Source organism: Mycteria americana, chromosome 7, assembly GCF_035582795.1.
Source record: "Mycteria americana isolate JAX WOST 10 ecotype Jacksonville Zoo and Gardens chromosome 7, USCA_MyAme_1.0, whole genome shotgun sequence".
Taxonomy (NCBI): Eukaryota; Metazoa; Chordata; class Aves; order Ciconiiformes; family Ciconiidae; genus Mycteria; species Mycteria americana.
The window spans coordinates 69,563,203-69,588,364 of NC_134371.1; the positions used below are offsets into that span (position 1 = coordinate 69,563,203).

At 45.1% G+C, this 25,162-nt stretch overlaps 1 protein-coding gene across 2 annotated transcripts in view; it reads right to left on the minus strand.

Annotated features, from left to right (window-relative positions):
• The window catches only part of NEGR1 (neuronal growth regulator 1), a 304,619-nt gene that overhangs the window by 44,473 nt on the left and 234,984 nt on the right, over window positions 1-25,162 (minus strand). For both annotated transcript variants that reach the window (XM_075506660.1, XM_075506659.1), the window contains exons 5-6: window positions 19,078-19,198; window positions 13,455-13,606 (exon numbers count right to left, since the gene is read on the minus strand). In XM_075506660.1, the coding sequence (XP_075362775.1) occupies window positions 13,455-13,606; window positions 19,078-19,198 (273 nt within the window). The remainder of the gene's footprint in view (window positions 1-13,454; window positions 13,607-19,077; window positions 19,199-25,162) is intronic.

Here is a 25,162-nt window from a genome sequence, read left to right on the forward strand (position 1 = left end):
AGTTATTTAATAATTACTGTGTAATTATAGTTCTACTGATCCCTGATGAACTGAAATCCACAGACAATGCCTATCAAATGAATCATTACAAATCTCTATAAATTACATGGTGAAACGCGCCAGTGTCACGATGAAATTCATAAAACATCTACAATTTCTGTAAAAGGAGACTTAATTAAGCTGGAGTTATGGCTGCACTCCCTATCCAGAGTTTAAGAAGGAGCACATTGTAGGATTTGACTTCAAACTTTCCAAGAGAAATAGAGAACCACATAATGCTACAAGTCAGAGAAAAAAAGGAGAGGAATACAGCGGTGAACATTAACGTGGATTATTCCAGTTACAAAGGAGGCATAGAGAAGTACAACTGTTTTTCATTTGGTACTAGAAAATAGGTGGAACATGAGACGAACAGTGCCTGGCTAATCTATAGAACAAGTCATCGTGCAAACACTCAGAGGAAAGAAATGCATTTATTGCCTGGGGAGCCATTAAAAGCCGAGACCAAGGAACAGAAGTCTGCTGCAAACAGCCTACAAGAAAACAGAGGATCCAAGCACACACGTCAACGGTTTAAAATAAACAACAACACGGGCTCCTCAAAGGATTGGCTTGTCATCTCCTGCAAGGGACTCAGATATATCAGCCTGCGATAGCTGTTGTCAGACCTGGCGACTTTTTTGTGGTCAAGGTAGTGAAATTGAAAATATTAGATTACCTGTTATTTACATATCAGGATCCTGCCTCATGATTACACCCAAACCAAGGAGGACTCCCTGCCAAGGTCAGAGGTAGAGCTGCTCTTCGGCTGCTGCTTCTAACGCAGATCAGCACAACCCCTCCGGGTAAGTGCCATGCTGCAGCTTAGAATCTCGTTGCACAGATGAACTACTATTAGCGTATTATAAACATACTATTAGCATGCAAAACCTAAACATATTATTTCTGTAAATGGAAAAGGCTTCTCCATTCTTTTGGATACCAAATCCACCTAAACCTTGCTGAGATAACGCTGGACTGGCCCCAACTCCTCTTGCAGCCCCTCCTCAGCACCGAGCGCCCAGCCTACACCGACCCTCGCCACATCGTCCTTTCGCTGCTTTAATAACACGCACAACAAACTGGCTACTTCTAACGTCTTGAACGTGAAATAACTCTTCATCTGCAAAAAGTCAAACTGGACTTCCATCCCTGGAGGTATTTAAAGGACGTTTGGATGAGGTGCTTAGAGACATGGTGTAGTGGTGGTTTTTGGCAGTGTTAGGTTTATGGTTGGACTCGATGACCTTAAAGGTCTTTTCCAACCTATATGATTCTGTGATTCTGTGATTCTGTGACTTCTTTTCTTGAATGCAAACCAATAAAAATCTCCTTAAAGAAACCTGGAAACGTGAGTAGCTAGAAAGAGGGCACTAGGTAGAGTTAGACCCAGGCCAATTGTTTTCGTTTATGCTGACCACGTACCCCGCTTGTTGAACAGGATAAGAAAATCAGAGCAGCACTAAATCCCTGGGTGAAACTGGGCTTTGTTTAGCTTTGCAGTAAGGCGTTAACTGGAACAGCAGAAAGGGAATTGTACTCAAGAGCTGCATCTTCTTTTTTGACTTTTTTTGCACAGAGCAGACCTGAGGCTTTCGGGTCATTTCTTTAGCACCGAGGACAAACCTTTTCATAAACTCACTAAACTTCATTGTCGAAATGATTTCGGTTGCTTGCCCCACCGCTCTCTACTGAAGACTGTTGCAGAACCCCGCTGTTTTAAGGGTTAGAATCCTCCTCTCTCAGCCTGGATTTATGCATGACAAATTCATACCCATTCAATTTTTGGTCCAGCTTCATCCCCTAGCCTAGGCAGTTATTTTCCCAAGCGGCGCTTTGTCGCGTTGATTTACGCGTAGAAACAACCCTCTCCCAGCCTTTGCTTTGCTCCGCCGGTATTGCGCAAATGTTTATTCAAGGACAATTTCCTTTCACTCTGTCATCACGTGCAGCATCACAGTCGGGCACCAGTTCCAAAACCCTGGGAAAACTGAGCAAAAATTAAGAGTCGTTAGCAGCTCGGTAATGAGCTGCAGCCACAGCTCCTTCCTGCTCCGCTGTGCCGGGGCGGCCGCGGCCCCGGCTGGCGTCAGACCGAGGACACGAGGTCAGACACGCCACCTTCCTCCTCACTCTCCTCCTTGCAAAACGACAGCGTCAGGAACTACAGATGTGCTAAGAGAAAAGGCGAGAAAATATTCTCATGTTCAAGAAAAGTCCCAGGCACTCTAGGAAAAACTTTTTATAAATGGGGGAGTGATGGTTCCAGTGCCTGGACTGGGAATTTTATTTAAAGTAATGCAAATTTTGTAGGGTATTTTATATAACAACTATTAACAAAGACCGTAAAGAGCTGGACTACCTTTCTCACTTGTGTTGACACTTGCGTGTCCTGAACACGATGATCTCCCTGCTCAGGCTGCACGCTGAACTGCGGAACAATATTTACAGAGCCCAGGAGCAGTTTCAGCAACTGCTGGTTGAGAGGAAGTGCTGAAAGGTGAAGGATAAGCCTTTCATTTGCAAACAAAAATGGACCGGCTGCAAAATTTCTTGAGTAGGAGAACCATGTGTCTGATGGGTGACATACTGAAATTCAGACAGGATGATGACAAGTAGCGCAGGGAAACTTTAATCCTTTTTTCACATTGCATCCTAATTTAGAAATCTGCTTTCAGGGAAAGCATGTTGTTATTTTGCAAAAAAGGGCTGTTTTGCTTCAAAATGTCAACCGCTTAGTCATTAATTAAAAGTACCATTTTAAAACAGTCGTACTTTATACAGTATACTGCTCTGATAATAGCAGGAATCCATTTTTTTAAACTCAACTCTAGCTTAAGAAGAAAGGTGAAGAAGATGAAGAAACGCACCTCGCTGAAGAAGACCAAGAACTGCACAGAACTACCTTTAGCTGTAAAATTGTAGCTGTAAAACCATCAAAGTCTCTATTGATTTAGAGAAGACATTGTTGGATGCTTACTCCAGCGTCAGTTCCCCCAGCCCGGCAGACGTTTGCTCATACCCTGGCAGCGCTGTGGAAGGCTCAGCAGTAGCGCTGGGGAAGACAAGGGGCTGGTACCAGATGTACGTTTTATTGGCTAAATAAATAAAAGCCGTACATCACTGCTACATTATGACGTGCCTTAGTTTACGGTGTGGTTACTTCATGAGATTTGTCGCTTTCTCCCTCGCTTCCCCAATAATTTAAAACGAAATGTTTTGTTCTTTCTCTCGGAATAGTATTTTAATTGAGTAAATTAACAGAATTTAAATGATACAGTTCTCAGGTTTGCGTTTTCTCTTTGAATAAAGTTCGTGAAATCTAAATAGCGCCTAGTCTAAAAATCGGAATATCTTTTTACAGATCAATTTATAAGAGAAGGTCTACAACAGTAACAGCATCTTACTGTACAGTAAAATTCAGATTACTGTTGTCGATGCTTTGTAGCAGAGCATTTTAAAGTCAAGGAATCAGCTTTGTTACTTGTGATAAATGCTTGGAAAAAAAAATCTTTTTCACAAAAGTCTTTTTCACAAAAGTCTTGAAAAAGACAAAAGGTCTTTTTCACAAAGTATTTCTAATATTGCAAGCAATATCTAAGCATCTGATGCCAATGTTTTTCACCTGAGGTTTGGAAAAGCCCTGAGAAGACTAAGCATTTCTTCTCAATTTATTATTTAAAACCGAGTCAAAATCTCAACATATAAACCTGTAGGTGGAAATATGGGTAACATCAATTCAGTTCTCTATTTTAGATGTTTATTGAAATACCTCAGCATTTTGTTACTTATGTGATTCAGTACAGAGGTTAATTAGTGTTTATAGTGTGGGCTCACTGAAAAAGCTCATAGTTTCAAATGTCTGAATCTATTTTTAGCTTTCTTGCAGCAAAAAAAAAAAGAATTTTTTTCTTTCTAGTTTTCTTCAGCTCACAAACTGTTCAGATGCTTAGGAACATACAGCAGCTCTCGGGAAAATATAAATAGAAGCTGGGGAGATCATCTCTATCTATTTTTTTTTTAGTAATCTCTAAATTAGAGGACACTTGACATGATAGAAACACACATGTTTTTCAGATAAACATTGTTTGGTTTCAAGCAACTGCTTTTGTTAAATAACCTAGAATTTATTTGGTAAATTATCTCGGTCATGGCATTTTCCAACCTGTCAGACTATTCGCTTAAATACTTAAGTCTTGGGTTTAAAAATCTATTCTGTGATGTTCATGAAAATTCTTGATATCTGTGATCAATAGCTAATTCCCTTTTAAAGCTCCTTGAGCTTTGGTCTCAACAACTTGTTATGAAAATAAGTTCCACACTTAATAATATTTTAATGAAGAAGTGCTTTGCATTAAGTTTAAAATTTGCCACTGATTAGTGTAAGTGAAAGCTCTCTTGGGCTTGTTTTATGAGAAAACTTCCTAATACACCTTCTCTAGACTAGCCAATATTCAATAAGCCTCTTTTCCTTTAGCAGATAGACAGTAATCATCTTTAATCTCTTGACATGGGAATTTCTTCATCCCGTTTCCTATCTCCGCTTTAGGAACCAACCCCCATTCTACAAAACTTTTGAGGCTAAGGCTGAGGTCTGTATTCCAGATTGAGTTGTAAAATATATTTATATCATTACATTTTAGTACTTCTATTTTTCATCCCATTTGTTATGCAGGCTATTCTTTGGATTTTCAATTTTTCTCAAAAGTTAATTTACTCCAAGGTTTTCTACCTCTTGAAAAAAAACCCACAAGTTCAGGAAGGTTCACAAGTTCATTAAGGTGCTGGAGCGTGTCCAGAGAAGGGCAACGGAGCTGGGGAAGGGTCTGGAGCACAAGGCTGATGGGGAGCGGCTGAGGGCCCTGGGGTTGTTCAGCCTGGAGAAAAGGAGGCTGAGGGGAGACCTCATCGCTCTCTACAGCTGCCTGAAAGGAGGGGGTAGAGAGGTGGGGTCGGTCTCTTCTCCCAGGTAACAAGGGATAGGACGAGAGGAAATGGCCTCAAGTTGCGCCAGGGGAGGTTTAGACTGGATATGAGGAAATTTTTCTTCACTGAAAGGGTTGTCCAGCACTGGAACAGGCTGCCCAGGGAAGGGGTTGAGTCCCCATCCCTGGAGGTACTGAAAAGCCTTGTAGATGTGGTGCTGAGGGACATGGTGTAGTGGTGGGCTTGGCAGTGCTGGGTTAATGGTTGGACTTGATGATCTTAAAGGTCTTTTCCAACCTAAACGACTCTGTGATTCTATTAGAAGAGCTCTGGCCGTCGGTGCTCCTTGCCCCGGTTGGGGCAGAGGCAGCTGCTGCCTTCAGCAGCGCGCTGTAAATGCCACAGATGACCTTGAATGTTTTAATCATCATGATTAACGGATACCTAAGATGAACATTTAGACATGCTTCTAGACATGCTTCGACCTCTCTGATTTATCCAGTTCAGTAAGAATATGTGTCTAAACATTGTTAGCTATGGTTATAATTGCACAATTTGAGAATATAAACACAAATGTAATAAAACGTAAAGGCAACTTCGGTAAGGATCCATAGCAAAGATCACTGGGGGTTTTGTTTGGTTTTTTCCTTTTCCTCAAACACAGATACACTCTCAGGCTTTTAAAGTTTCTACTAAATGTCAAGGAGAAACACATGTTATTGGCCTTGCTCAGACGGGTTATTTCTACCTCGTCCCATCTCAGTCAGTTATTGTCATATAATTCAGAATAAAGCTCAAGCTGGAAAACAGATTTAGAGAAAATTTCTCCTTAACTCTCAGTAATTGTTACCTGGAGCAGTAGTCGGCATCCATATGGAATTATCTCCAACCCAACATCTAACAGAATTATTACGACTTACATAAATGGAGGATTTGGCCATTTATCTTATTCTGTATGAATATATGAATTTAAGGTGCTGAGTTTTTAACTCTGCTGGGCTCCTTGTCTCAGCAATATCTTACGAAATTAGTCCCCCAGGTGTACTTGTGATGTAAAGAAAACTCTGTTTTACTTGTGCACTCTTCAGCTGCACCGTACGTCTGCATTTCACCCTGTGCGAGAACGGGGAGAGAAGAAAGGTTTTGACCTTGCCTGCGAATCCCATTGGGGATGGTTGAAAGTGTTCAGACAGTTGTTTTCCACTGGGGACATGATCACTCAATTAAAATGCCCTGGATGAATACACCTTGATCTTTGAGAAAGGTCCCCGAGGAACTGACTCCCAGATTTATAACCCTGCCTCTCTAATTCTCTGAATTTCAACACGCTGATCTGTCTGTCCCAGTCTCCATCCCCAGGACAGGTCCTTTCCATGATGGATCACCTCTCCTGCAGCACCTGGTCCTATTAGGCCAACTTGGATTTGAAAAGCAAAACCGAGGACTTAGACCAGAACACCCGCCAGTGAAGACAGAGCATACACAGAGGGGGAAAAAAAAAAAAAAAAGGCAAAATCGCCTTCAGTCTGTAACAGAAGAGGTAGACCACGGATGTTATGAGCTTCCAGATGGGACAAGGCATCACACAAAGATTTGGCTTGGCTTTGTAAAGGGTTTAACATGAAACCCTACAGGTGTGGACCTGGATGTCCCTCGCAGCAGGCCAGAAGCCATAAGAAAGCATGACGGCTCAGACGTGTGACCACCCCTTTACAAAGGATTTGGCAGTTCCCAGGATGGATTTCAAATGTGCTCCCTGTCCATCACCCCTCCCGAGAGGTGGAGGAAGAGACCTTCCCTGCACGCTCAGCGGGAGCTGGATGAGCCGATGAGGGCAATGGCTGCAGCCCCGGGGGCAGGGCCGGGCGGGACGTCCCCAGTGAAAAATTAGGTCCCTGGCACCAGTTCTCCGCACAGTGATGTCTACAGGAGACTTTGGCCTTGATCCAAACCTTATTAAATCAATAAACGTTTTTTGACTGACTGCAGCAGTCTTTGAAGAGACTCCTAATGAGTACAGGAATTTTAATTTAAATTTTTATATGTATATAGATATATCTATATAATTTTTTTTTTCTTTTTTTTTGGTGCAGACCAGCCCACCTGGCTGTGACATAACACAGAGCTATGCAAATCTAAGTTTGATTTGCTTTGTAGGCCAGTATTTGAGAGATAAAATAGTAAAATCTTTCTTAGGTAATTGGACAACAGCTGAAACTGTGGACACAAAGGGAATTTCCCTGGAGAATAAATTTCTTTCTAGAAATGTCAAATTCGGTAGGCCAGGCAGAGCTATCGAGCTAAAACTTAGCAGAAACCTGTCACATATCCAAATACACTAAAATATGATTTCTCAGTCAATAAAATGAAACTGCCGAGTTTAACAACGACACCAAACTATATGAACAGAAGGCGACCCAAGCAGTCTCTGTACGATCACTAAGAGCTAAATTACTGATAATAGGGACCACCTGCAGCAGCGCCAGCCTTGCAGGGCCCCCAGGCAGCCCGGATGGTAGGGGACGACTCCTGCGGGAGGTCCGCAGTTCCGGGCCACGGAGAGGTGAACACGGCCAGCGATGCAGCCCAGACCTTGTCTGCGTCAGGAGAACGTTATCGCGGGCAGAATAACAAGCGCTCACCCTGCAGGAGGTCTTGGGCTGCAGCCGGGGCCGCGCACCTGGCGGGGGGGAGCACGTCGAACCGCGTGCCCCGCAGACGGACCCGCGGCACCGCTAACCCCAGCAGCGCAGCCGCGGCCACCGGACCCCTGCAGCACAGCTGCACGGCGCGGCCCCTTTGCTCTAAATACGGCTCCAGAGAGGCTGAGTTTGAGAAGTTCACATCCCAGCTCCCAGATGTGTTTGGGGGAAAAAAAAAAAAAGGAAAAAAAGAAAAGAAAAGGAAAAAAAGGGAAAAGAAACTAAAGCTTGCTAAAGCCGGAGGAGTAAGGGCACATAGAAACCTTTAAGGGTTAAGAAGAGTCACTTTAGGAATATAACTGCAGCCCAGGCATCAGACAATGTTAAATTATCATTGCAAAATGGTGATGGAAGGGCACCTGTCCCAGCAGCGGGCTTGGCCACCCCGTCACCACTACTGCTGACGATGACAGTGCAACCGATGCGTTTATCAGTACCTGAAGTTACTCATTTTGGATCATTCCGTTGCTCATTTCAGGAGAGGCTTTTATGAACTTGGAGACAGTTATTTTGCCATGGTACTGCCCTTCCCTGCCTCTGCCCAGATCTCATTTCTTCTTACTCCTGAGAAACCCTGCTCGCTATTCTTCCCATGGTGACTATGGCGGGTGGTTAACAGGCTTCAGCTGCAGTAAGAAAAAGTCTGGTTTAAATATGAAGGAAGAGTTGCTAATGTGAGAAAGAAGGATGGCTGCAAGCTGACCACGATGGGTCACCGTGGATTGAGGGGAGCAGGTCCAACAGCTGCCAGGAACGACGACTGGCACTGTGAGCCGGCCCTCGGTCAGACGACCGAGATGATCTCTGAAGTCCCCTTAAGCCTAGTTTTTCTTTGACTTTCATGATTTGGCACAGCAGGAAATGACCATGGGAAATGGTTGCCTGTCCCCTTATTTAGAAGATGCGTCACGGCGAGGCCATTATACCACCCTGCAGATACCCTCGATACCTCTGGGCCTTTGATGTTCCAGTAGACGTAGCCAACGCTACACCAATTATACATAGTGCCACCAAGGAACATGCATGTTATTACACGTTATGTACAATTTACAATGAGTTAATTTAAATTTTTGGAAGAATATTAATTTTTTTTGCATTTCAGACACGATACCCAATGCATTAAAAATATTAATACAGCAGTTTAATTGGGAATCTTTATGTAGGAACCAGGACACGACGCAATCAACACCTATAAACTGAGGGCACGGTCTGGCGCTTCCTAGCATGTAGAAATGTTTGAGACAAGATTATAAGCATGTTGCACTAACCATAAGTTCACAGTTGGATGCTTATTCAATAAAGTAGTTCTGTTTAGCTGCAGCAATTAAATTAACACAGAAAATACTACCACGTCTCTCATACACCTTGCTATGCTCCTTCTCCTTCCAAATGTCACTGTTGACCTTTTCTGCAGCTCTTCACAATTATTTATGTTTTTGAGTAATTACTGACAATATATCTAAGATTTCTGTATAAACCTGAATGTCAGTGACACCTGTGGATCACATACCCGGCCATTTAAAGGAAGTAATTTCTTTGGCAGCTGTTAGTAAGGGACATGGATGCTTCCTCTGTACTGCAAGGTTTCTTAAGAGAGGTACCACTTACCAGACAAGTTATTTATAGCATTCCTAAAAATATTAGGGAGTGTACAGGAGGTGCTCTTTAGAAAATAAAAATAATACCTTTACTTAAGAGTAAACACACACATATCTACTAGAGAAGCAGTGATTATTTGCATCTTTTGCAAGGTGATGGCTTACATGAATCCAGGCTTTTGCGGATGACGTATCTTCAGGGGACACACAGAGATCACACAGGCAGCAGTGAATTTAATGCCCCTATGAACAGTCTCTTAAGTAGATTTATAGTTTCTATGGATGTATAGATTAAATCTACACGCAGATTAGAAACGCAGGATTTCAACAAGCACTCAGTTTCCTGCCCTAATTTAACAAGTGCTCAGGCAGAGGAGATGAGGACAGGCTCGCAGAGGCACGGGGTTGTCGTTACACCCCTGGCCGAGCCAGGTTCTGAAACAATGCACCTGCAACCTGACTTACACAGCCCGGATTTCCAGTGCCACGGAGCAGAGCTGAGCCCCGTGCCTGGCCCAGGATCTCCAGCAGCTCATCAGGGGCTTGCGGTGGCAGCAGCTCACCCCACGTCCTGCTGCGGGGAGCACGGACTGAGCAACGGCTCCGCCTTTATCCTCATCCATGAAAGGCAGGAAAAACCTTCTGCCGCGACTCAGCTTTGATAAAGAGAAAGCAAGAAATGCACTACCAACTGTGGCTCCTGGCCAGGAGAGCGCAAGGATGGGAGACATCTTGGTAAGGACGTTGCTGCTTTAGCAGCAATAGAGACCATCTCAGTGCAGGCTGCTTGAGAAAAACGGTTGAATAAACCTACCTTGGTGCCAACGGTTAATGATAACTCCCCTCCCCTCGCAACGGCCTTGCAAATTTGTTTGTACGAAAATGCCTTTTGTCTTGAATTAAAATTGTGCTTATTTAAAAGCGAAATCTGCTTAATTAAAAAAGGGCTGTTCCGTTCCCCGTTGGCTCCTCGCCCCTGTAGATGGAACCTCCTACCCTGGGTACACACTGTAAAGCCTCATCTCCTGGGTTTAATGAATCAGCAAATCCGTGCTTTATTTACAGGAAAGGACGACATTATTCTTCTTCTTCAGTAGCAGAAATTCTGGGAAAAGCCAGCATAAGCAGTGCTAAACGTCTGATCTATTAGGCCCATAGATGGCAGGATGGGACTGTCCAACAAACACTCCTCACGCGGGTGCTCTGGGAGGACCACGTACTTCATAACGCTTACCCACAAAAAACAACGCATTTGGATGATGCAGAGGACTTAGCCATGAATAATTAGCAAATTGCCATTCATTATTAATTTATTGGAACCACTGCTTCTCTGTATTTTTCCCACAAGGCTTAGTCTTTCTATTTTACAGCTGCTGAATTTATTATTAATAGCTAGATCTTAGACATGGCCAACAAGTCTTCAGTTAGGGATATGATAAATTTCGTTATGTTTGCGGGATTCTGGGATGTTCGTAACTCCCCAGACGTGAGGTTCTTCTGCAAACTGATCTGGCTATCTGTCCCCGGGACAGAAGTGGCTCTGGGTGACCTTCTGCTGGGCATCCTCGGCCCACAGCAGCAGTGGGGTTGTCCTCTGTCCCCTGGCTATGGGTGAGCAGCCGTACCCCAGACAAGTTCCCCTCCTGCCCCATCCATCCCCCAGCCGCCGTCAGGCACAGCTCCATTAATCTACCCTCTCCTTCGCTCAGTCCATGTCCGCAGCCACGCAAAGTCAGCTTTTACCTTGTCCTGACATCCCTTTACCGGCTTTATGACTTTCTATTAGCTCAAGGTTGCCTTTATGGATCACAGAAAGCCAGAGCCTTCTTGGTAGTAGAAGAGAGAATCCTTTTTCTGGTATCCTTGAGTTTTATATCTGCATAGGATGCAGACGCCAATAACCGAGAATACGATTAGCTCTGTCCCCGAGAAAGGCTCCCAGCTGTGCACAGCTACGATGTCATTTATATATTACACGGGGATGTGCAAAGAAAGAAAATACAGATTTTATAACTCTGCTATAAACATTTTTCCTAAAAAAAAACCCCCCAACAGCAGACAGAAACAGCCAATTAGCCATTACTTAGCAATATTGGGCAAGGTGCCAATACCTAACAGCGGAGGTGTGCAGGCTTCCACGCTCAGGATTTGAAGCGTTCCCAGCGTAGCTGCGCACTGTGACAGCGTCGCGATAAAAGCCCCCGCGTCTTTGCGCACCCGTTGCGGTTTCGCACGGGAAGCCAGCGGGGCACGCGGCGGGGTCCCGAATCACGGCCGTTACCGGCAGCTGCCCTAACGACGCTATTCCAGCCGCCCCGCATCTCAGCTGTATTGCACCAATGCGATTAACAGTTTAAAATACGTGCTGAAATAAGACATCAACGTCTGATTTTTAACATTTGTCAAGTAACCTGATGATCAAATTATACTTAACCCTGTATTTGGCTATCAGGTGTTGCAGCCAACCATTAAGTGCTGACACTTCCCCCACACGTACCTGAACCAGCGCGTATGTTCAGCTGTCATTGCCAACAAAACAAAATGTAACTAGCGTTTCACAGGAGACCATTCTCTCCGAAGGCTTAAGGAGTCCATATTTAATAAGTTGCTACCCTGTAGTTTTGTTTTTTTTTTTTTTAATGATACTCTTTCTAGATAATATTAATGCAAATTATGAGCAAGGAAAAAACTCCACCAAATGATCTTCATTCCCAACTGAAATCTAGATCACCACCTTTTGGAAATCTCTCCTTGTTTTGACTAGATTAAAAAAAATCATAGTATAAAATAAGACATTTCATCTTGGTCTTTCAGTCAAACCTCTGAGCTAACGTCACCCCCATAATTCATTCCGTGAGGTCAGGATCAGACCCAGATTTCAGTATTTTCTCTCAGACTGTTCTGCTTCACACATCCCGTCTTGTTCATGGTGGAGAACATCTATTTTTATGATTTGTAACAATGTACTTGGTACTTATATGACATTTTCAATTTTTGCATCTCAAAGTGCTTTTTAAGGGTGGCTACGTGGTACAACCATTTAAAACTGATAAAATCCTGGCAGCAACTAAGAGACAGATTCAGCTCTGCTCTGTTCAAAATTAAACCAAACCTTCATTTTACCTTCTCTGAATTGCAAATATACCAAATACTATCTGCTTCTGGCATAATATCCCTTTGTTTTCACTTCTTGCATTTTCTGTTTAAAATAAGTGTAACATTGTTTCCACTTTGTTAATGATTTCTCAAATATGAAATAAAACGGCAGCAAAGGCTTCATGCTATTTTCTGCTTATTACATCTCTTCTGCAGTAATTTAGAATACCCTGACAACACATATCATAGAGGAAGTATATTCAGAAGGAAGTTTCATGGCTAGAAGGCAATAACCCTAGGATTTAAGCAACTGAAAATCTACATTTCCACTCAATAAGGAATATCTTTATGTAGAGAAAACAATGTAGGATATATTCTGAGTTTTGTCTTTCAGTTTTATCATTTTTAGAACAGATTAGCACTGAAGTTCAACTACGAACATCTTCGGATACCACTAACAGATGGCTAGATATTCAACAAATGTCAAATACTACAAATTCACAGACAAAAATATCTTCCAAGCAGGACGTTTGAGACCCACTTCAGGTAACCTTCATGCTAAAAATCCGAGTGCTTTGCTTTGCCTATTACGATGCTCATTGTCTTTTCCAAAAGATTTAACTTCAAGTCCTCCGCGACTTCTCTGTACCAGAGGCCAGCGACTGGCCGGGGGCTGGCACAGCCCAGGTATTCACTCGGTGTATTCCTTGAAACTAGCTGAAACGGGTTTTAACTTTGTTTACAGTGGGACCTTAGTGATCCATCATTTCTATTCTGAGCAGAAAGATTTTGTCACGCTAATTCTGTCTCTATACCACGACGGCGGGATGGGTTTAGTTGTGGGATTTTTGTAGGTTCATAACTCATTGATACCTCCAAAATGTGCCGTCGCTTTCAGAACAGACCCCCTTCTGCAGCACAGAATAAATAACCAGGTGCATTATTTCCCAGTACTGAAGAACGCAGCGGTATTTATATGCCTTCGGAAGAAACCAGGGGGGAAAAAAAAGCATACTGCTATTTTTTGGCTTTTGAATCCATGTATGTGGAAACAAACAACCATGAACATTTGCCACACGTCCACGTTACTTACGATTGAGAGGCAGGCTGGCATTGGTCGTCCCTAGCTTGTTGGCAGCGACACATGTATAGTTGCCAAAATGCTCTTCTGTCACATTGGTAACAGTAAGAAGTGATCTTGTACTATAATTTTTAATAGTAATTCCTTGTTGACCATTGATCAGTCTAGAAAGCAAAAAGAAAATTTCTGTAACTCATACCATAAGCAATAAATTTCTTTTTTTTTTTCTTTTTTTTTTTTTTTTCTTTTTTTTCCAGACATAACTGGTAGCACAGTAAGCTGCTTGCAAGCTGTCGATGTAGTCTGTCAAGCAAAATTATCATAGCAGCAGATCGGAGAGGCCACGGGCAACGCTGGAGGTGTGGGATGTTGAGGGGAACAGTTTCTGCCTGTGTGTCCCAGAGTCGAAAGAAAATAAGGACTTGACACTCACAGCCCTGCCTGCCTGGCCATAGGAGAGGGTATAAACTCTCAGATGGAGAGCTTAAACTGGGAAAACCTAACTAAAAATTGAAATACCCTATTTGGGGCAGAAAAGTATTATGGTACGTCTTTCAGACAGTGCTTTTTCAGGCTCTGGAGGTCGCTTGTGTCCTTACACACCTCCAGCTGATGGCAGATGAGGATTAGGTAGCCTGCAATGCGACTGCGTAGGATTGTGGCCACAGGTTATTTTACAGGCCTCTACAGCTGCAAATTAGACTTGCAATTAGGAAAGATGGGCTACAGCAGCTCTGCATCCTGAGACAGCAACCTGAGCAGAAACCAGGTAACGAAGCATAAGAAAAGGCCAAGCCAGGGCTCTTGTCACCCGGCTCTGTTTCCCTGGCTTTGAGCTTCCCAGCCCAAATTTCACAGGAATCGTGCAGGTCTTTTCATGTTCCTTCCAAAGCCATGTCAGAAGCGCCGCTGTGGCACCGGGGCAAAGAAAAATGACCAATTTAAATGTTGCTGTTGTAGGTAAACCTCGTCTGATCAAACAAGGAGACGAGAAGGGTAACCACTGTATTAGAATGCTAGTTACAGTTGATTACTCATAGTTCCTTATATTGCACATAAGGAGCAGAGTTCCAGATTAAGTATACAATTTTTGTTGGATATATTGAAAGATATAATCATATATCCTGGGAACGAATACAATCTTTTAGCATTCTGTCTAAAAACATTTCAAGTCTGTCATTAACTGCACTTCTGCGTATTGTGGATTGAATACTTCTCATCGTTCCGTGAGTGCCTCTGCTCCCATTTACTCGCTAGACGCTGCTGCGCATGCAGGGGCTTTCTCTTCCGTGTGCAGTTTGTGTTGCTGTAAAGGACCCTGCTCTGCTCCGCGCAGCCCACCAGCGCGGAGAGGACGTAGCGCGTCCCACGGACGCACGTGGTTTTGCAAGAAACGGGAAAAAATGAGATCGAAATGCCTGATTTTGGATCAACGCTGCCGTTAGAAGATTCATCTTTTCTCCAGGCTTGTGAAAGGCAGAAGTTTGTCCTTTCAGCCTACGCGCGTGCTTCCGCACGGGGATGTTCTCCTTCTAAAACTGCCAGTGCCCATCCCTGCTCTTTCTACCTCTCCCGCAGAGAAACCCCAGAGCCCCCTCCCCTCCGAAACGCGCCCTGCTACGACGCTCGCGTGCCAGCACGCCGCAGCTCGTGGCCGGCGACAGCGTTATCGGCGTGGCGTCGACTGACGCCGTCAGCGGTGCTCGGGCAGGCGGCAGGCGGCAGGCAGCAGGCAGGCACTCGGCAGCACGCCCGAGTTAGCCTCTCCAGCCCCAGGTCAGATGCTCTCCTCAGGGTGCCCCTTGCCCAGCAGGGAGGGCACGAGCTGCAGCCACGGCCACCATGCCTTCCCGCTGCCTGCCGGGGTTGGGACCCCCCCACCCCTCTCCCGCCCCTCTCCCAGGGGACCTCGGCGTACCCGACTAGCTCCACTTCCACCTAAGGCTTATTCCTACCAGCTCTTTCCAAGCCACTTCCATCCTTTTGGCCCACAACCGCAGTTCTAACTACACCATCTCTATTTTACAGCTGTAAGGTTTAATGTTTTTTTTTTTTTTTTTGTCCGGAAAACAACGGGATGTTGGGATTTCTGCCGTCCCCATGCCCCGTCAGAGGCGACATTCGCATCAAAAAATTAACTGCGTCCGCCTGATGCGATCTGCTGCCTTCCCCAGGCTGGCGAAAGAGCAAGCGCTGTGGGTGCCAGCTCAGACCCCCCCTTCCCTCCCCTCGCCCTCCTTCCCTCCCCCCGCTCCTGCCAGCGCAGCGTGGATGGCGTCACCTTCCCTCCACCACCCTGCTAGGAAGTGGCTGACACTGGGGGCCAGAACTGGAAGTAAGGGAATTGGATAGATATGCATATCAATAAGCCACGTAATTAACGGACCAAGGAGCTGGCCTTAGTTAGCGTAAACTCAGCAGTTTTGAGGATTTCCGTTTGCAGTTGTAAGAACCAGATGCTTTTACGTTTAAATTAATTATTCCCATGTGCTGCTCTGCTTAGCTTATTGACTGAACACGGCATTTATTATTTGTCTGGGTTTTACCAAGTTACTTCCCAGGCTGGAACGGCATTTTAAGTTGTGTGCAGCCACCTTACACGTTTCTTCGCCTTACTGCTTTGTGCCACTAGTTATAAAGGGAAGAGTCATCTCCTTTTTATTCCCAAGATTATGCCTACGCATCCAAAGAAGATCATGCACCAGTGCCAGCCCCGAGGGGTACCTACCTTTGGTTTCATATTTGAATATCTTCATGTTATTATAATATTTTCAGCCATTATAATGAGTTTTGTTATTTCAAATGTAAGTCTTGTTTGCTTTGTCAAGGATAAGGGAATTAATGTTTTTAGAGAGGTGACTTCTGGGCTTCTTCCCTCTGGCTGTTTAATGCCTGAGATCTAATTTCTGCGTGACCCTATCTATCACTTAACATAATTGAACAGTTGTGAATTTCGGAAACTGGGAGTCAGCACAGCGAAGCCATTCTCCTCCCCGCCTGGAATCCTTGTACAGTTTTAGAAGCCACACGCTTTTATAGTTTTAAGATGCTTTTACTAACTTTTCCCCAAAATCTCCAGTCCCTTCCCAGCTCACCCCACGCTCCCCATCTCGGGGTGCCCTCGGCTCGGGGTCTGCACAGCCACCTGACAGCTCTCGCGCGGAGTTCCCGGCACCGCTTTCGACAGAGAAAGTGCTAAATGGTCTGAAACCTGCCCGCGAGAGCTCTCCTCGCCTTTCCCCAGCTACAAGAGGGGAGCAGGGGCGATCCTCGTGCCCGCTCCCTGCCCCGGCAGGCAACGCAGCCTCCCGCGGGCTGCAGCTCTCGGGCTTTGGGCTCCTTGACGTGCGCTTGGCCAGGGAAGAACATTGCAAAGCACGCTTGTGCGCCAGCGCGTACGGAAAGTTAACGGACAGCAGCTCTTGTGAGCTCCGTCATTAGGCAGAATTAATCCTGCAAGTTGTCTGCCTCGAAGACCAGTAGTTTTAACGGGATGTAGCCTGCGACTGCTTTTATGTTTCGTTTTGAGGGCCATTTTATGATGAGATGATCCCTGGAGTCTGGAAACCGGGGGCTTGGATTTACATTAATCGAAGTAACAACAAAATAGCTTACGGACCCAAAAGGCTTGTTTCAGACACTGAACATATATTTGGGGTTTCAGCTCTAACTCCCACTGTTTGTTTATTCAAATATTCATCCAGATTCACAATAAAAAAAAAAGGTCCCAATCCAAGGCTGATGAAAATGGGATTCTCTCTATTCTATTAGCAGAAAATATAGCAGGGTGTGCACTCCCAGGGTATAAATTTAGTCTTGTAGTATATCTGCAAATTATCTGCAGGATAATGTACGTGCTACTCCGAACTACCTATGAAAGCTGACTCTTCTCAGTTTTGCGTTAAAGCAACAACTGAGCTGTCCGAGGCTCAGTCTGTGCTGCCTTTCCCTCATCCAGAGGTAAAGGGGATATACTGGAGAGGAAAACTCCGTGTATGTATTTTCCTCTTTCCCGCAAGTGGTGGAGGTTCAGAGATTCCCAGTACCTTTGTAGTCATATACGCCTAGCATATCTGTCAACAACGGTTTAACAGAAAAGGATGGACCATTAGATTTAACATAATATTTGAGCAGTAAGACACAATAGGACAGTACATTTCTTGCTGATTATAGCAAGCCTCAGGTGATACACCGACTGAAACAGAAAACAGAAGGCACAACTTTGGCGTCCTAAAATGCTCTGCTTAGTTTTTCTTGCTGCTGCCGTGGCACTGAATGCACTCATGAAGAAAGGAATTGGTCAATGTTATAAATAGAAAGGTGATTATCACACTGGAAATGGCTAATTAAACCCAGAGTGCTAAAACCTGAGCTACAATACTTTCTACATAAAATACGTTTCTGCTGCAGCTCCCCCGGAACATGTGTACAATATAACATGCATCTTTGGAAATAGGATGCAGATGAATTTCGCCAACAGAAGAAAAACATTTACTGTTATACATAGTAAAGATCGATTGTATTGTTTTAGAGGATGCTTTAGGACATGGTCAAAGTGCAATAGTTACGACTGCTCTGAAAACTCACGAAGGAAGACGAGCAGCTGATGCTCCTAAAGGGGAGCAGCTGGCCAGTGAGAAATGAGCTGACAGATGGCTTTCTATGAAAAATGGTCATTAATATTCTCATGTCAGCTCCCAGGTTTAATGGGATGTTCGAGCTGAGAAACCCAGCACTTGGAAGCCAGGAAATTCCGGAAGCTAGAAGGCGCGTATGGACAGTCGCTTCCAAGGAACGATATCCACTTGCTTGTGCACCAATACGTAAACTTAACAGAAACAAGCTCTTAGATAAGCTAAGAGCTGTAAAACAAATTTTCCTGTTCAAAAAGAAAAATATCTACCTGTTCAGTGAGCTTATTTTTAAAATAAAGATGACCCTACAGAAATGCCTGTTATCATCACATAGCACTAAGGACCTGAAGGTGAAGCTGCCTGTGAACAAAACCAAAGCACACGGTCTGTTTTTAGGGTTCAAGCAGAGAGCGGTCCCCCGACCCCCTCTGGGATGCTGTGACCCGTATAGCAGCTCTGCTCGAGTCTGTGGCCTATAAACCTGTGGCCTAGACCACTAATGGCACAACTGGGTGAGAATTCATGCACGTTAAGGTTTGGTCTTGTTCATGAACCAACCTTCCCACCCCAACACCCTTAGCAGGAAAACCTATGAAGATGAATTAAAAAAAAAAAAAAAAAATCCTTTTAGTAGACTTTTTCAGTGCCTTTCTGGTTATTATACTTAAAAGGCTGTAATTACTAAAGCACGTCTGAACGTTAGGCTCATTATTGCAATTATCGCCATCACAGCCCAGCCACGGACAGCCTGATTACGCCTCATTTTTAAGCACGGAAACTACGACCAAAAGGAAACCGAGAAACTTCCCCCGAAGCCGCACACCGTGGCTGTTGGTAGCCGACACCTCCAAGCACCCAGCATTAATTTCAGGACAGCCTGCTGGACTTGTCATCACGGGGACAAAGCCAGCCCAGCCGTCTCCTCTCTTTTCCACCCGGGTCCCCACGGGCGGGCAGCATCCCCAGCAGCACAAGCGGGTCGGCGAGCGCCGGCTACTTACTTCCTCTCTCCTTTGTACCACTCAAAGACCGGGGCAGGAACTCCTGCACCTTCGCACCGTATCAGTCCGTTCCCTCCAAGCATCACACCGCTGGATTTAAGTTCCTGAATTGTGGGGGCAACTGAAAAAAAAGAATCGTAAAATGGATATTTGCATCTAGATACGCAGATTGTTTAACGCCGCTTCTCTTCAGCACGCTTTACGTTACTCGCAGCCTGGCGCGTGTTTTCCAGCTTGATTCACATTCAATCACGTTTTCTTCCAGCAGTGTAAAAATTATCCCACACAGCAGATTCTGATACAGATCTGTGTATCTGGTGTAAAAAACACAACTGAGACATGAAGAAATAGCAATCCCATACTCAAAAAAGCTGCTTTTCCAACTCGGTTACTCAACATAAAGTATAACTGTTTATAAGCATTAGTGTCGTACAAGACGCATTTAAAACCTGAGCATCGGGGGAGAAAGCACGTGAAGCCCCAACACGGGTGCCGGCCGAGAGGCTGCGGGGTCCCGCTGGGCTCGGCCGGGGGCACCCCCCGCAGCGGGGGAGGGGTGCGGCAGCGCCTGGGGCGCGGGGTCCAACGCAAAGAGAACACGGCCAGCACCGCTCATCGTCTGCATCGCGTCTTCTGCAAGTGCCCCATAGGCCCCATAGGCTCAAACGGCCTTTGAGATCTTGTTTTGCCTATTAAAAGAACAAACTTACCTTCACGATTATGAGCCAACCGTAAATACCGCATCACGGCATGACTTTTCCAGCATTACACTGGATAGAGAGTTCTTTCTGTAAGTATATTTTGTCTTTTTAAACAGTAAACATTGTAAATAGCAATAAATATTTTAAGCTTAGAACTACAGATACGAATAAAGATAAAAAGCGATCGTCAGTTTTTTTAGTTGCCAGCGAAGGGCAACCGTAAACTGAAAATAAACCACAACAAATTCCTCGGGAAAGAGATTATCAAAGGAAAGGCTGAACAACAACTGCCTTCTCCCTGGAATTTCTTTTACATTTTCTGTTTTTAAACAGTAATTTATGTGCATCATAAAAACGCTATAAAAACCAAACCACAGAACTTATAAATAAAAACCTGTTTATTTTTTCCCAAGCAGTTTTCCAGATGTTGCTTTAAGGTGTTTATGTACATGTAAAATGCTGACTGACTCTCCTCTGCGTCTTTCACCATCTCACCCATCGCTCGGTGCGCCACGTTAAGAGACCCTAATCTTTTATGGGAACCAGCCGCACTAAAAGAAGCGTCAGATATACGAAAAAGCAGCGCGACAGCCAGGTTCCCCGCACGGGTGGGTCAGCTCCATCGTGCATCTCATCGCACGCCCGTCCTTCACCGACACCATCAACGGCTGCGTTTCCAGATGCGTAGGACATCGTGCAGGAATCCAGCTGTCACAGCCCAGGGAAGGAAAAGGCACGCTCTTAGCACTTACGCACAGGTCCTGATGTTTAACAAAACGGCGCGAGGACCTTTGGGGTGGGATTGAACAGAGAACCGGTTCTCTCTCGCCCATCGCTCACGTCCTACCCCGAGACAGGCAGACTACAATTTCCCACGGCTGGCAAACACATCCTCTGCCTTCAACTTTCTCTTCCCAATGATTACATCAAACCAATCCATAAATTCATTAACTTTCAACCGGTAACATTAAAATTTCAAGTGGATAATAAACGTATAACCTATTTGCATGACTATTTCTCCATAATCTGCATAGGAAAAAAATCAGATTTTTTTTTTTGTTACTCCATAAAAATAACAGGGACATATAAAGCTTACTCTTTCCTGAGAAATGAAGCAGTTTGTGTGGCCAAGACTTTTAGAAAATAGCTTTGAGTGAGACCGATCACATGAAGAAGCTGTGAACCGGTTACATTTTGCCTCTGCTCCTACAGCACCGCGTGGCACCAGCAGCTACTCAGAGCACCGCAAACCTCGTGGACCAGCTTGTGCTTCTGAAGCGTTCAAAAGAATAATACTAAAATTGTGCGAGATGAACCACACAAAAGCAAAACTTGTGCAAGATAAGCCATATAAAAGCATCACCTGGATGACAGAAGAAAATGAATGTCTGCTGCACAGGCACGTGGTCAACGGAGGCTGCTGAAAGCTGGACTACGACTGGGAGGAGGTCTACCTCTCACGCATGGTTTCCACCTGCCCTGGGACCGGGGACTGCCTGCCAGCGTTTCCACTGCTTCCCTCAAGTTGCACAAAAGACGGGAACGCTGCAACATAACCCCTATGACATTTCTCCACCATTAGCTCTAGCGTGACCATGGTCAGGGAGCAGCACCCTGAGCACGCAGGTCCTGGGGCTTCTGGCTGCAGGGCACCAAGCCCAGACCCCTGGCATTCAGAGAAACACCAGCTCGCTTCCCCGTTTACCCGTGCCTGTCTGACATCGTGGTTCTGGATCGCTGGGGGGGACCTGGTCCACCCGCCTGCCCAAAGCAGGGCCAGCCTGACCCAGGTGGTCCCGATGGATTCCTCCATCCTGAGGTTTCAGAGCTCCAGGGAGATCCACAGCCCGCCTGGGTGGCAACGCACCCACACAACTTACCTACACGGTTACAGGTAGGCACCTTGCTGCAGTTTTAAACTGTTACTTATTTTGTCCCCCGTGACATGAAGAGCAGGACTAAATTTCTCTTTGAAGAAAACTTTTACCCGTTTAAAGACTTGTGTGCTCATTCTCTCAGTCCTCATTTACCTAAACAAACTCAGCCTAAAAGTAACTCAGTTCTATGTCTCATTTCAGACATCACATTTCCCAAAATACGTTCTTGGTTTTTGTGGTGCCTGGAAGTCCTCCAGTTCACCCACACTTTGCCTGAGCGAGCGTGCCCAACACGAGATGCAGTACTAGCAGGGAGATGGTGCCAAGTGGAACAGGGAGGTTGCTCCACATGGTCTGCACGTGATGCTTTCCTACACGTGATGACATCCTGCCATTGCTGACTTAACGTGGTGTTTCTTTCCCCATTGCCCTTTGGCATTTCTGTGGCATAAGCCTGATTGCCCATCTTGCATTTGTGCAAGTCCACACCTGCCCGTGGCTGCTACCCCATGCTTCTCCTCCACTGATCACCTGCTATTTTTACGACCGTTCCGTGCGTTGAGACAACCTCCAGTGCTGCCTGCCCCACGGGGCAGTCCCCTAGCAGTGCTGGGACGCCTGCCCTAGGGAGCGATGGAGATTTGCTGCACCTGGAATAAACTCAACATGGCAGGCATAAGTAGATATAATCTGGTTTGGGGGACACCAGAGAGAAATTCTGGGAGAGGAACCAGGGTAACGCACTGGATCTGTACGTTGGGCAAGCTTTCATGAACTGAAAGTTGAGTTGAAGCTATTGACATCTCATGTATTTCCATCACCATTGAAAGGTGCTGGGAAGATTTTCAGTGATTGTGGGTTTTGTCTTTCAGGTGCTGAAAGACGCTGGGAAGATCTATCATGACCGTGGGTTTTGTCCTGTGCAAGAGAAGAGCTGCGACCACCCCCCGGGTTCCACAGGGTCTGCGAGTCCTTAAGGAGCAGGAAACAGTACTTTATCCAGCCCTTTCTCCACGTCATCATGCAGTCGCTCCTCGGAAAGCTTTGCAGTAAGAGGCAAACATTTTTCTGCATTATACAAAGGGAGCGGAAATATTTGGGTTTTTTCTAATTCAGAGTAGGTAGGATTATTAGCAAAAAACTGAGTTTGAAATTAATGTACCACACTGTGTGCACACTACACGGGCAATATTTAACTCTCATGAGTTAAGCAGAAAGAGCAAATAAAAGCCCAGCAAAGGCCTGAGTCACGTAGAAAGTTTTTTTCAAAAAAGTACCACCTTCGTGCTTCTCAATGTGGTCTGCCCACCTTTTGCTTGGTGTTTTGTGGTTTTTTTGTGGATTTTTTTTTTTGTTTGGTTTTGGTTGATTGTTAACTTTTTAAATAAATGCAGAACATCACTGGTAATAAATTTTAAAATTAAATGATCCATAAAAACGTACAGCTTGCCAATGCTTTTTCAGGCAGGAGCCCCAGGCACTGCACTCCCGGTGCAGCTGGGAAGGAGATGCTGGCTGGATCCCAGCTACAAATTATGATTCCGGGCTTTGTTGTCCAGTGAGGCAGAGTTTTGTTTGGAAAATACTGAAAAACTTCTGAAAAGGAAGTTTTCTTAGTTCTTCCTTTCAGAAGGATTTCAGCTTCTGTTTGTTCAGAATAAAAAACAAAAATCAATATTCTCTGCTCTAGGAAATCCGTGGTTAATACGGGTATGGAAATACCAACCGAAGATAGCTTAGGGTCACCATTCGCTTAGATTTTTCATTGTCAGGTTATTTTCTTGTTTTTAGTATAAAGAGAAACTACGTGATGCAAGCACATTTCTGGTGCACTGGTTAGTAATGTGCTGAGCCAAAAATCCATCAGGCCCTACCGCTCCCGTTGGTGTGGAAGACTGAATAACTCCAGATGAAGTTACACACCTAAATACCCGCTGCTGCTGGTTGCCAAGGTTTGCTTTGGAAAGGAAAGAGACAAACACATGGGAAGAGATTCTTGGGCCTCCACTATTTCATGTATTTTTTTTTTAATGTTTTTCCATGTAGTCAGCAAAACTCGTTTTTGAGAAGACATTCACGATTTGATCTCACTGCTGTCAGTCACGCTGCAGTTGTCTGCATTCTTATGCTGCTGGGGCCGCACGTGTTTTCTCCTACGTAAAAGATTTTGAGTTTATAACAATCAGGAGTACTATATTGATCTAAATACATATAATTTAGCAAGACAAAACCTCATATATTATGTTAACAAGTGCTCACAAGGTTCAATCCAATTCTGCCATCACAGTTACCGCATATAAATCGGTTTTTTGGTGAACGATCTCCCCAGCACCAGAGTTGCCCAGTACAGCAGGGGTGTACAAGGCCAGCCAAGCCACCCAGGAGAAGAGATGGATGGAGGCTGACAACATCCTCCCTCCAGCCAGGGCTGGCGGGCAGGTGTTTGGGAGAGGTGATAATAAACATACAGAAAATAATACGATTCTTCCTCCCATGTAGCACCCCAAGAATTTAGAAAATTCCCGAAACGCATGCAGCGATGGCTCCCCCACCCCGTCCTCCCCCCGCGACAGGTCTCTGCATTTTGCTGCGCTGATTATCCCTCTGTCTGATCACCTCCACCTCATTAGATCCTTCTGCAGCTCTTTACAGCTTGCTTTATTTTCTGTTGTATTGCCAATAAACTCGCCAACCCTCTGCTGACGCCCTTTTATAGGGTGTTATGAACAGCACAGGGGGGCTTCCAGCGCACTCCCTGCCCCGGGCAGGGACCGGGGGGATCTGACCCTCTTAAATTACTGGAGGGGGTGATTTAAATCCTGCTCAATCCCAACGGCAATTAGGTGCCTTCCAAAACCCCTGGCAGGCTTCCCGCAAGGCCATTAGGACCACTACCAGCCGCCCCAGCATCGCCGCCCGCAAAAGCGGCAGGTAATCCCGCGCATCACCCACCGCCCCGGCGGCGGTGGCTGCAGTCAGGTTTTTTACGGCTGCTTAGGGAATCGATAGCAAGGATAAATATTGGCCATCAAGGAAAATGTTTTCATTCAGGAGTTTAATAATGGTACTTAAACTATTACAGAAAATCGTTCAGTATCATTAACAATGCAATCCTGCTCTATTCAGCTGATTGATCAAACAGATGCTAGCAAAAGTCCTGAGCGGGCAATAGAAGGTAAGGAATAAATACGGATGGACACAAGTTTAAAGATCAGAAGAAAGATTAAAAAGGTAAAAAGAAACAGCAGCTGTAATAATCAAATTTTAACTAAACTAGTTACAGCTGGAAAAATAGTGGAAAAATAAAAGAAGTTTTGGTTAAAGATTCAACATAAAAGAGTCCGAGGCAGAAGGGGGCACGGGGCAGGCAAGGCTCCAGCAAACCTTCCCTCGGACTCCGCAGCCCCCGCACCTGAAGGCTTCACCCGGTTTTCCCCTCCCCAAGTTACGTGGGAAGAGATTCCAGTTGTGTTGCAGAGACAGGGACGCGCTCCCGAGTGCGTGCGG